The sequence below is a fragment of the Bactrocera dorsalis genome, chromosome 2 (assembly GCF_023373825.1).
Source record: "Bactrocera dorsalis isolate Fly_Bdor chromosome 2, ASM2337382v1, whole genome shotgun sequence".
NCBI classification, from domain to species: domain Eukaryota; kingdom Metazoa; phylum Arthropoda; class Insecta; order Diptera; family Tephritidae; genus Bactrocera; species Bactrocera dorsalis.
The window spans coordinates 103,041,448-103,055,765 of NC_064304.1; the positions used below are offsets into that span (position 1 = coordinate 103,041,448).

The 14,318-nt window shown below is 35.0% G+C and overlaps 1 protein-coding gene across 5 annotated transcripts in view; it reads left to right on the forward strand.

The window, feature by feature from the left end:
* The window catches only part of LOC105230450 (kin of IRRE-like protein 2), a 407,372-nt gene that overhangs the window by 315,861 nt on the left and 77,193 nt on the right, over positions 1-14,318 (forward strand). For all 5 annotated transcript variants that reach the window (XM_049447970.1, XM_049447968.1, XM_049447971.1 and 2 more), the window contains exons 13-14: positions 2,821-2,934; positions 10,436-10,469. In XM_049447970.1, coding sequence (XP_049303927.1) covers positions 2,821-2,934; positions 10,436-10,469 — 148 coding nt within the window. The remainder of the gene's footprint in view (positions 1-2,820; positions 2,935-10,435; positions 10,470-14,318) is intronic.

Here is a 14,318-nt window from a genome sequence, read left to right on the forward strand (position 1 = left end):
TTCACCATTCAACACCGGCGACTGTGTGGCTGCCACAGCGACGACGTCCGCCGCGGAAATGCGGCATTTAGTCAGAAGGCTGAAAAATATCAACCCATAAGCGCTTATCTTTTTGCATGTTAAGTAAAATTTTGCATGCAGGCATACAAACGAACACACACACACACACACACATACACCTACGCAGTTAGCGTAATGCACACGTTCACGTTTATGCTTATGGGCGACAATTAAGTTGTAATTTGCTTGTCTTAATTTGCGATAAGCGTCATCATGCCACTCGCCACCACGAAAAGCCAAGCCACACACTGCCGCCGATGCAATCGCATGCCTTCATTTACACTGTTGGTGTTGGTTATGGTGTGAATTATGTTAATTTTTTCTTACTATATTGCATGCAATTTAAGGAAATTTAAACTCTAGATGCTTAATTCCTGCTTTCTTGCTGTCATTTACGTGCTAAACTGACATAAATAATGAAAATTATAACAGAAAGTGCAAGAGCTTAAATAAAATTATATTTTATGAAGCGCGTGAGTGGAACGAAACTTATTCACAATGCACTAGTAATTATTCGGTTGTCAGGGCGTATGAGCGATACTTTGTATATACGCGATATGGTCCCTCAGTTATCGAGCTATCGATCTGAAATTTCGCACATGTTCTTTTCCTGGCAATAGCCCACTTATTTGTCAAAATTGTTAATATTGGATTATCACAAGGTATAGCTGTCATATAAACTTATCGTTCAAAATCAAGTCCTTGTATGGAAGCCTGCTTTATTTGAGAAGTTATATTCACAAAATTTGACACGGATTGCTGCCAAAAACTAGGCTACATTCTTCAAACATATTATTTAAATTGAACAACCCTAGGGTATACATAGCTGTCATACAAATTGTTTGCTGAAAGTCAAGTCCTTGTATGGAAAACCCTTTTAGCGGTAGAGAAATATTTACAAAATTTGGTGTGCTATAATGTTTCGAACATATTATTCAGATTGTAGATATAGTTTCCATACAAACTGATCGTTGAAAGTCAAGGCCTTGTACGGAAAACTTTTTTATTTAATAAGATATCTTCACCAAACTTGTTATGGTTTATTACCCAAGAAAATGCTAAAATCTCCGAACACTGTGTTCAGATCGGATCACTATAGCATATAGTGGCCATACAAACTGTCGTTGAAAATCCAGAAAAAGAAGTTCACTGAATATTTTTTTCTTATAAAGTGACCTTAATTCGACTTGAAGAATATTTCTATCCTGCCATGTGGTTAGAAAGAACTAGAAATTGTTTTTCGTTAACCTTTAACATTTTTAGATTTACATTAATAGTTATACACATAGTATATTATGAGATTTGCACCTGTGAAGAGTATTATAGCTTGGGTTCAGAAGAAATAACGGGTTTTCCTTATTTATTTTTGTTTTTTTAATTGTAAAATTTAATATATTTTTCAATTATTGATTTAAAAATTTGAAACTCTGCTGACACCAAAGCTACAATATTAATATATAAAAGTGTTCGCACAGGCGTATGAGCGACATTTCGGCGTTCAACAAGACAGGCAAAAGCTGTAATAAAAAATGTTTTTTTTTTTAATGTACTGAAGAACATAAATCAGAAAACACATTAGCTTAGCTGAAGAGAACAAAAAAAAATAAAAAATATGAATGTTTTGTAAAACATATGGTCAAAAACCTTATTAAAATGTCAGCGGGGCGTATGAGTAATTTTTAGTCGACATTAATATTTATGTATGTATATCGTCACCTAAAATGCAAATTAGCGCAACATCACTTTTCATAAGCTTACAGGTGAAGCAAAAACGATATAATAGAAAGCACTTAAATTGACACAAAAATTGAGTATTGGTTATAAAATGGTTATACATAGGTTATACATTTCGTTATAAAATGGTTATACATACGCGGCGTATGAGCAATATTTACTTTTTAAATTTGCGAAATTCTATAATTTTTCAGTTTTTTTACATCTACAGAATACAAAAAATTCTAATTTTTTAAATTTTAGCAGCGAAGTAATAAATATTTAATATATAAACGCAAATAAGGAAACCTTTGTTAATAAAATTGTTTACCAGTGCGTATGAGTGATATTTTGCATGCCTATATTTTGTTTTTTTTTTTTAAACCAACACTAAGTAACAAATAGAGTGCAATCTAACTAATTTGATTAATTAAAAAATTTTATATTTTCCTTTGAGCTTTTACTCACGAGTTTTAGGTCAATGCTGCTGCGTGTGAGCAACATTTTGCATGAAAAACTATACAAGTAGCTAGCACTTTTCTTTTATCTCTCATCTACCTTTCACTACATAAATAACAAATACCAATAGTTTTTCTTGTAATTTTCTTAATCTTTTTTTAATTTTAACAAATTCAATAAAAAATGATTTTCTTTGTACATTTCGCGCACGCATTCTTCCTCATCCTCTACGCTGTTAATCTGGACTGTTTGGAACACAATTTTAATTTTCAACGCAAATATACATTAAATAAATAAATGAATACCGACGTCCGCAATAACCGCAATGAATACTACCAATAACAACAACAACATTATTTCACTAAAAATATATATTAAAATTGGCGTAATGCTGCGAATTTCGCCTGAAAACGCTTTTGGACATTTACCGTTGCCGTACACGCTTTCGTCGTTATAAATGCCGAAAACAAAACAAACAACAACAAAATAATGAACAACGCATACCTGCTGTTGCTGCCATCATGGTGCTATCTTGGTCATCGTCAACGCCAACGCTTATGCCCGCCAACCAACCAATCAACACAACAGAACCACTGGAGATGAGCTATTTGCTCGGCATTGCTGGCGGCTGCCTGGCCGCGATACTCATATTAATCTGTCTCTGCATTTATGCGGTGCGCAGCAAAAAATGCTGCTTCAAAGGTAAGTACTTTTACTGCACAGCAATGCGAAGAGTTGAGCTATTTTAACAAGCATTTTTACTACAATCACACGGCACACACATACACTCATGTATATATGTATGTAGTTAACTATAAACTATGCATACAAAACTATCTGAGAGGCTGTACCACACATAAAGTACATCATAACACACATTCACACACACATATACACACAAATATATATAAAATAAAACATTTTTGTTAACAAGCTCTGCCATTCTTATGTATATATGTATGTCTTCTCTTCACACACACACGCATTTAATTAACATTTTTCGCTGTTTAAATCTTGGCACAGCACCCCGCAGTGCGAATGCCCTCAACACGAAATAATTATGCGCAAGTGTGCATTTCTGTGCATTTTTCACTGCATCGACGAATTGATTCCTTGCTGCAGCGCCAATTGCCATTTTTGCCATTTCCCACTTCACTCTCAAGTATTTCAAGTATTTTTAATTAAAATGCTTCTTACACGCGCATAAGTAGAACATATTAATTAATCATATGCGGAGTAAAAGGAAACAAACAAATTTGCTTGACTCAAAAGAAATAATTTCAAGAAACTTTATTTTGGTAGATGCCTTTAGTAACGAAATGATTCTTTTACGCACCTTCGAAAGCATTTCATTTAAGTGTTGTAAATTAAAAGAAATCACTGCATTTTGGTGCTGGTGCCACCACCAGAAATGTATCTTCAGAATAAGTGGGGAATAGAGACATTTTTTATGACACATAATACTGTCCTTACATGTAATATTCAGTAATTTATTTGATAATTAAATGAAAACAATTATATTTTTTATAGTTAAAAATAAGTTCGAAATAATACGAATTCGGAGGCTAACTTCAAAAAACGGTAAGGTACTTTAAACAATAAGTTAATTTAATTTAATTCTCCTAAGGCCACGAAAAATTCCATCAGAACTCTTAGGTTAATTAGGCCAGAATTTCTAGGTATAAATTAAAAAGACCGTCAAAACGCCTAGATCCTGCCACAAATTTATTTAGACGGTCAGTCTAGTATTACAGATAACTATATTTCGGGCTCCGGCGAAGTCAATCAGGGGTGTTCTCTTGTCCGAGATTGTTGTTTTCTTTTCATTGGGGGCAGTTTTTACGCGGCGGACCCCCAAACCCAGACCTGTGGGGGGATGGTTCGCCTTCAAACGGTTGTTCTTTGGCTACCCAGAGGTGCCATGGTCTAAGACCGGAAATCGTGTGCAAAATGTAAAATAATCGTTTCTGGCCACTGACAAGTGAATGGCACTCAGAGAACTTTCCTCACTTGTGTGAACACATGACTACTTCCTCTTTAATACGCTTACATACAACTTTTAGTTATATAATGACGATTACGAAAGCTGGGTCGCAATTAAGTTCGAATTCCAAATTTTCAATTGCGAACAGTTTTCTCTCTGGATGTATGGAAAATTTAGCTTTAAATTGTGGTTTCACCTCCAACAAGCAGTCAATACACCGCGTTATATAAGTTTTTGTTGTGAAAACAACATTTAAAACAATCATTTATTAAAAGTTTTCAAGTTTACACTCGCCAACGGTTGGCTATGCGCTGTTGATTACAGTTTTGCTTGTTGTTACCGTTATTTATTTGCGACTTTTTGCTCATTTCGTTATTAATGAACTGTTTGTAAGCGGAAAAAGAGCGAAAAAGAGAGAAATCAAATGTAAATGATACTGAGAATAGCATTCGAAATGGCATTCGAAAATGCAGCGCAATGTTCGCAATGAATGTGAAGGGTTTTGGCGCGTGCAAATGAATGCTGAGTGAGAATGCGGAAAGAGCAGAATAAAAGCAACAGCAACAGAAACAATAATTGAGTGTAAAGCGAAAAAAATACGAATAACGAAATTAACATTAGCACAAACAATTAACGGCACAAATACGTTTTATTAATTACTTGCACGATGGCGCTAAATGCACAAACAAAAACAAAAACTGTAACAAAATAGCAACAGCATGGGAAGCGCAACCTTAAAGCATTACACTCCTATTTAAACAGTTAGATGTACGCGTAGTAGTACCAAAAATAAAACAACAACAACAACCATATCAACTTATACCAACCGTTATGCTGATTTCGCTTGCTCGCCGCACACTGCCCGTTATTTTTCCGGTGCTTTGCTTTTGCTGCCATTTGAACTGCCTCCGGTTGTGTTGGCGCTAATTACAAAAACAACGCCACATACAACAACAATGCTAGCAAAAATGCAAAATAATGATATTTGAAAGGAAAAGCATGAGGCATGAGCATAGCCAAAGCAACAACAAAAATATATGAAATGCGCAGGCGAAAATTTGTTTAAAAATCAACTTTTCCGGTAACTAAGCTTTCATTTCACAGCGAACTTTAGTGTATGCTTTACGGCAGCATATTTTCGCTACAACGCCAGGCACCCTTTGCTACCATTGCGATACGCACACACACACACACACACGAGAATGCTTTATACAGACCCAAAATATGAAATAAAATCGTTCATAAAAATAAATAAAGTAAGAATGAGCTACAATACCCTTCACAGCTGCATTTTTTTATGGCATAAAAGAGTATAAAAAACATTTTTATCTTGATTTTGATCGTTAATTTTGTCAAATAGAAAAGTTTTTCATACAAAAACTTAATTCTTATTGGTCAGTTTGTATGGTAGCTGTATGCTATAGTGGTCCGATCCAAAAAATTTGTAGCGCTATTTTGAGAAATAATCTCTGTCAAATTTTGTGAAGATATTTTGTCAAATAAAAAAGTTCTCCATACAAGAGCTTGATTTTGATTGGTCAGTTTGTATGACGGCTATATGCTATAATAGTATGATTTGAATAAATTGTTTATAGAATATACTGTCTGTTTGAAAAAATAATCTGTGCCAAAATTTGTAAAGATTTCTTGTAAAATAAAAGAAATTTCCATACAAAAACTTAATTCTTATTGGTCAGTTTGTGTGGCAGCTATATGTATGCCACAGTGATCCAATCCAAACAGTTTGTATGGAGATTGTAGCGCTATTTTCAAGAATAATCTATGCCAAATTTCGTGAAGATACCTTGTCAAAAAAAACAATTTTTCATACAGTAACCTAGTTTCGATTATCAGTTTGTTGAGCAGCTATGTGCTACAGTGATCTGATATCTGCGGTTTTGACAAATGAGCAGATTTTTGATGAGAAAAGGTCGTGTGCAAATATTACGCTAATTATTTTTTTAACTACTGGGTCTGCAACGCTTCTTTCTGGGTATTACAAGCCTCTTAGCAAACTTAGTACACCCTGTTCAGGGTATAAACACAAAAATATCGAAAATAAATAATAAAATAAACAATAAAATATAAAAGGTACAAAAATGTCCACAAACAAAGGCGAAAGAACAATGCATTGTGCCGTAAAATTTTCATTAATACCTCTTCAGTCACATTAAATAAAAAGAAAATTGCCCGCAGCTAGCAAAGGGAAATTTTACGCCGCGCCACTCACAAAGAAAGGAGCGAAAATTTGCGCTTACGCCCAGCGTTCGGTCATTCACTGTCCACCATTTGTTGTGGTGCCAGCGGTGCCAGTGCGCTTATGGTGCTTTTGTAGTCGTCATTATAACAGACAGGCTCTTTAAAAAAATGTTGTTGTTGTTGTTGCCGTTGCACTTCCTTATGTCACCTCCGTTCAGCTGCTTCGTATTGTTTTGTTTGCGTCGTCAGAGCGTTTCCGCTTTCGCTTGCGGCTACGCTGCAGCCATTCGCCATACCGTCATTCGCCATTTCCGTTTCCGCTTATCGTCGTCGTCGGTACTGCTATCATCGCTATTTTACTGCGTTGTAACGTCCAGTCACTGCGTCAATTGCCGTTGCTCTTATCGCGCACACCAAGACGACCATGGCAGCTGTTGACGTGGCGGCATTTCGCGGTCATTGAACTCGTTGCAGTGACAAGCTGCCACAAACTATTGGAAGTGTTTATTTGATTATCAACTTGATATAATGAAATTAAATTGTGAACTTTAAAAACAAGAAGCGATGCCACTACTTTGGACGAATCGCGCGTAGCTTATGAACTGTTGACACAAATTTAAGTAGCTCATGCTTCAATTTATCTCTGGAATATCTGCCTGAAAATATCGTAACATTTTCTTATTATCAAAACAAAACTGTGCACAACTAATGCCTTCAAGCCATACCATCCAAAAATATTCGAATTTAGGCCATAAATTTTCAAGCCTCTTTATACCGAATACGTGGTGCCCATGGCTGAGTTTTTCTTGAATATGTCATATGGTCTGTGAGGTACATTAATGAAATTCAGAGACCTTTTTTCCTGATAACAAGGCGCATTTGTGTGATTAAAGGGTAAAATAAGATCAAAGTAATCGGTCTAGACATTAGTCTAAATCCAAAGCTTCAAAAAAATTATATTATATGAAACAGTGACCGATTTTAACGTCAGAAAAAAAAAAATAAAATTTGATTTCAAATTTGGTGCAACTATTAATTGAAGCTCTCTTCCTTGGGCTCTAAGCGTTCAATGCAGTGTTGAAAACATTTACACAGAAAACCGTTTCATCCATCCTTTTATGAAACCAAAAACTGAAAATAAAATGTTCCTGAAACCGAAAATAGCTTAAGTTATTGTATGCGCTTCAAACAAAAACGGCTCCAAATCCAGAATTAGAATTTGGAGTCCCTTGTGTACTGTGCGCCATATCGATCGAGGTGGCAACACTAATTCCTTAACTGTCAATCAAGCTGTCAATTTGCGCAATGGCGTTTCCACAAAAGCCTCCAAACTCTCAAAGCTACAAATAATATCCGTGAAAATTTCACACACGTTCGTAGGTATACTTATATGTATGCATGTGAGTACGTAGATATAGAGACATTGTATTTCATGCCTACATTTGTTGGCTACTGCGCTTGTCGAATTTAATTTACCCACCAAAAACGGTGTACAAAAACTACCTTAATTCAGGAAATAGTTTTACGTGCAACGCCACAACTCAAAACTCAGCTGTTGAAACATGTGGCAAAGTCTGCTGCCACTCGTGTATGCCTCCGCACAAATTCCATTGTGTAGTATTTGTTCTGGTAGCACAATAATAGATATGTATATAAGTATATATGTAAATAAAAATTAATGTATATGGGCATATATGTATGCATGTAAGCATATATGTATTTAAGTACATGCAGGTATGTAAGCAAGAAGCATCAGCTGCAATGCTCAAAATTTTTCCACCATAGCTGCCTGCGCTGGGCTAATCTATCATCAGGGGTAAGCTAACGCAAAACCACCACTACATATATACTCACATACACATGTGCGTATGTACAACAGCACACATACGAGTGTGAGTAAGTCACCGACAGATAACAACTAATTTTTACAAATTTTTTAGAAAAAGCATTTTTTCTCACAATAAATGAATTAAATATATGTATTAGGGTGGTTCTAAAGTTATAAAAGGCAGTATATAAATTTTCTCAGGCTTCAATAATATTTTTGCAAATACTACCATACTATGAAGTTATGTATATCATTAAATAATAAAGTTTTCCAAGTACGTGATTCCATGCGCTCGGTTTGTATGGTAGCTACTTATATTCTATTGTGGTCCGATATTAACGGGCTGGCAAAAAGTAGCCTCTTGGGGAGAAAAGAAAGTGTGTACAATTTCAGATCGAAACCTCGTATACTGAGAGACTATTGGGCGTATATACAGACAGACCGACATGGCTAAATCGACTCAAATCGTCACGCTGATCATTTAGATATTTTGGAAAGTCGAAAAAGCCTTTCGTATTTTGTCATTAGATGTCGTTGTAGTCGTATATCTCCAGTGCTAACAATCACATTGTGTCAAACCATATAGTGTTGGAAAGGTGAGATTCTAAGCTTCATTTAACCACAAACAAATTAATTATTAAATTTGGAGAAATTGAAAAAAGTTACAGCTGTTCAAATATATTTAGAAATTTTTGTATAAAAAAGGAAAGAATGCCGTGCAAGCTACCAATGATGTTTTTGAAATTTACGGAGACAATGCTGTATCGGTCCATATATGTAGCACAACAATGGTTCACTGTTCCGTTCTGGAAATTTCGATGTAAAAGATGCACCTCGCTCTGTTCGAACTATCGTTGACAAAGTGGATGAAATTATGGAAAAGATTGACCAGGACCATCACGCTGATCGCAACCTGGTCGAAAGATTGATTCTACATTTTACTGTCGACTACTGATGAAATTGAAGTAAGCAGTCGAAAAAACAACCAGAAATGATCAGCCCTTTCTGCTCTTCTAACGCTAGACCATACACATCATTGATGACTCGGTTAAAACTGGGAGAACTTGGCTGCGAAGCTTTGATGTATCTCCCATATAGCCCTGACCTTGCACCATCGGACTACTATTGGTTTCGTTCAATGCAGAACTCCCTTAATAGAGTAAAGTTGGCTTGAAGAGAAGCCTGTGAAAATTAGTTGTCGCAGTGTTTCGCCGGGAAACCAGAAAAGTTTTACACTGATGGAATAATGTCTCTAGCAGAAAAATGGCAAAAAGGGGGCGACCAAAATTGTACATATTTGGTTTATTAAAGTTGGTTGTAAATATAAAAAAAATAAAGTGAAGTTTTATTAGAAATAAGATAAGACATTTTCGACTACCCAATATATCTAAACCATTCGTATGAAAATTTCCGATCGATTCAACTGTCTCTAAAAGCAAAATTTCGTGGAAAACGCTTTTCTAATTTCGAAAACCGACTACGCTAAGTTACAATTTTATTTACAAATACGCTCATATCTCCAAAACTAATCGCTGGAGCAACTTCAAACTTTCAGGAATTTTTTTCAAAAACATAATCATTCGAAATACAAGTATAAATGGAAAAATATCGATGTTTTGAAGTCTTAAGTGGATATAACTCCTTAATATCCAAACTTCTAATAAAAAAAATAATTTAATTCTTAAATATATTGCTTTAATCAATACTATGAGATCAGAAGTCTAAAGCTGAATCTCTCAGCCATATCTAAATCTTTTTGAATCGAGACTAACATTTTATATAAAATCTTTTCATAACATGATTCAGGCCTCAATTATTGGACATTACTATCGAAGTAGAGACCATTGGCTGCATATACTTTGAAGCTCGTTCCCTTACATAGATTTACCTGTCATAAGAACGCCCTATGCGCTAGTATTGAACGATCCTGTGCAAATAACAAGAAATATTACTACATCGAAAACGATAACGATTTGTATTTAATAGGTTCCCTAATATACATACTTACATATATACAAAGTACTTTTCCCCCTTAACCTAACACTTGGATTTTCTATGCAAATTTCCGTAACAAAAAACATGTTTACATGTTCCTTTTATCTCATTTGCTTTGCTCTCTTTCGATGCTGCATTTTAATATTTTCAATATTTTTTCTTACATTTTTTGCTAACCATTTTATTTCTGCTTACAGGTAGTTCCGGCTATAAATCATCAGATAAAGACAGGTAAGCTGGCAGCATTGCACAGTATTGCATATATTTAATACTTATTTATGTATATATGTATATGTATTCATAACCTTGCATCCGTTGCTGTTATGCCATTTTGTTGCAACTGAAATTTATGCAGCGCTTAGAAAACAACAACAATGTTAGATAAACCGCGCTGCATTGTGGAGTTAGCTATACTCGTATATGTATATGAATGTGTGACCATAACTTGAACGGATGAACATACTAGTGGAACAAATAAATTATTTGCTTAGGTGTTGCTGCCAAAAACTAAACTATTTGACATGATTTATTTAAATGAAATAAGGAAGATAATTTTTTTCCAAAATTATAATAAATATTTTTAATAACTTCGCACCGTGACATTTGAATTGAAGACGAAGCCCTTTCTGTTGATCAGTTCTGGCCGTTGTTTTCGTTTGTTTGTTTCAATCTCATCAGTTGTTGATAGTAAAATATAGAACCAATCGTTCGACCTGGCTGGAGCTGCTCATAGTGGATGATTCCTTTCAACCAAACACTCACCATAACGTTTCGCGGCGTCAATACTGACTTTGCGACCATTTGTTGAGCCTCACCATGCTTGGAACATGATCTTTTTCGCACATTACTGTCGTATTTGATCCGCTTTTCGTCTCCTGTTACCATTCGCATCAGAAATGGTTCGATTTCATTTCGTTTCAGCAAAGGATCGCAGATTCGGTTCATTAAATTTTTCACAGACAATTCATGTGGTACCCAAATATCGAGTTTCTATTTGTAGCCAGCCCTTTGTAAATGGTTCAAAACTGTTTTATGATGAATGCTAAGCCCCTTAGCGATGTCTTGGCTGCTTACGTGAAGGTCCTAGTCAATCTTTTTCATAATTTCACCTACTTTTCCAACGAGAGATCGACCAGAGCGAGGTGCATTTTGCACATCGAAATATCCAGAACGGAAGCGGTTGTGCTATACGAACTGATACAGCATCGTCTCCGCAAAACTTCACAAATTTCATTGGTGGCTTGCGTGGCATTCTTCCCCTTTTTATACAAAAATTTGAAAATAGAACGAATTTCTTCTTTATTTTCACTCACTGTAACCTTTTTTTCAATTCCCCGAATTTAATTTGTTTGTGGTTAAATGAAACTTAAAATCTCCGCTTTCCACCATTATATGATATGACACAATGTGGTTGATAGCATTGGATATATACGACTGCGACGACATCTATTGACAAAATACGACAAAAACACTTTTTTGACTACTCAATATTTGTTAATTTTTTTTTTATTTGGAGAAACCACATTTTTCACAAAAGTCAATCAAAATAGCAATATCCTCATTTAAGCCATCGATTTGAAATTATTTATTGTAAATTTTTAGGTTAGTAACATGCAGTTACTTTAATAAAAGCTTAATAACTAATATTTGTCAAGCCCAAACCCCAAAGGCTAAATCAATTTCAATCCAATTTTAACCTCAGCAAATCTGAAAATGTATTCAGCGCACGGATTAACATGCTTACTAAGTTATTTATATAAGCACAAGTGTACACTTGTGCAATCTCTCAGCCTCATAAATAGTGCTTAAAGCGTGACTCTACACAAGTGTGATATACGTACGTATATGCATAGAGGGAAGAGGATACGGTGTTTTGCCCAAACTCATTGGAATTTCAACCGCAGCGCAATCATTACGAAAATTGTTATTACGAAAACCACCGTTGACTACCTAATGACAACAACAATTTACTTGATAATGTAGAGCCATCGATATTGATTTTGTTTTTGCTAAACCAGCGCAACTACACACATAAACTGTTAGAAATGTCCGCGCATATATACATCCATATAGTAAATATGTAGTCTGTTTATATGAAGGTATGTGTGAGGAATAAATTTTAACACTGTCGACACGTTTGTCATTCTCACCATAGCCACGAGCTCATTTACAATTCAATTCATTCTAACAATGTTGCTTGTTAAGTTCATAGAGCGTTGACATATTTCCACCCTGTACTTGCCACACTAGCACAATTCACATAATTTGTGTTAGTTTGAGGGTGACTTTGTTGCTATTGTTTTGAAAATATTTTGCTGATTAAATCAAGTCACCTCATTAGAGTGTTCTAGCTTCTACATCTGCTGGAGAAAGCATACCAGAGTTGTTACATAAGCCATTGAATCGTTGATTGAAGCATATTTCTGGGAGAAAACTGAATTTTTTATTCTACGTCACCGCTTTAGAGCTGAATATAGGCATTTGATTTCAGTTCAGGATTTTTCTCTTAATCCATTAATTGGGCTTAAAAGTTAACTACGTGACAGTTTAGTAACTTCGTCTCTTGGAAGGTTTTTGTTAAATATTCTCACAACGATCATTTGGAATATTGTATTCATATGAGAAAATTTTCTACCATATATATAATCGCAGATCTCCAAACTGTCTGTTTGAAATTTTTCCTGGTATCAATTAAAATCAGAATTTTTATATGAAATACTATTATGGGATACTTCGCTTATTGGTGGAACTGTTTTACCGAAGTTCATACATCTGAAGCCTTGTAGTCTTTTCGCACAGCCAATTTAATTTAGTACATTAAGATAAAATTTTAGAAACCAGTTGTGGCCTTTCGCACAGCAAGCTACACGATTAACGATTAACTAATATACTATAAGTATATACTTATACTTTCTTGTCTTCTTAATTTTTATAATCATTAAAACTCATCAGTTGATTGCTTTTTCATCAAAGCACACAACCAATTTTACAGCCTGGACAATAACCCACAAAGTTAAATACAGCCAAACTGAGAGTGTGGACAACAACCCGCTTGGTTAAGAATTTTGTAGGTTGTATGGTAAATTGATCTAAATTACTTTTTTAATCAAGGAAAGGCGTATTAAATGATCAATCCCCTTGTGCGAAGAGGCTATTAGTTTGAAATATTACGCAATTTTGCATCGAACTTTCTAGAAATGTCTCATATCCTTGCCGATAGATGCTTTGGAAAGTATATCTAGTCTATATAGAAAATGTGTACGCAAAACACTACAGATAGGGTATATTTCGTGCGCTTGGACACAAATTGGTAATACGTCGGCAAGCGCTAATAACTAATCAAAATTTCGTTCTAGTCTAGAGTAGACCGCAAGAGGTTTCCTGAACTACTTAGTCTTTGCCAAATTAATCTCATCGCAATTATAGGTGTTTAAACTAGATACTGTGCAATAGGTTGACACGCGCTGCAGCTAAATATATTGCCGAACTATTTTTCCAAAAAGTGTTGGAAAAAGGCAAAGCGGAACCATCTAGGCATTCTTTCCGCAATTGCTCGGTTTTTGCCAAACTAAAATTGAGATTTATCGGTAAACACAGCTTCGACGTACCCAGTGAAGTGGCAGGAATTAATATTTATCTACTAAGCTCAAAACGCTTGTGTTAATATATTTTTAGCAGTACTCGTGTAGGAAAAAGGACCAAGTGTCACTGCTATCAAGTGAAATCCGTCGCTACCTTTCGCGCAAGAATCAACTCTGCGAAATAGCTTAAGCAATTACATGGGTTCCCTCGTGTAAAAAACGACTTTTTTTCTGAAATTTTTTCTCATATAAAAATTAAATATTTTATTGAAATTTTTTATTGTTAGAAACATACACTATTAACAAAGAAATTCTGAAATTGTTGGAAAAAATATTTTTAATTCGGTCATAGCGATGCCATATCCGGTGACCCCTCGGAAAAAAGATGCGCCCACGTTGGCTGGATAACTCGTGGCAGGATAATTACGTGTTTTAGTTAAAACCCTAAATTAGAACTTGCGCGAAGGAAAAAAACTGAAACAAAGGAGAAAGAAAAAAA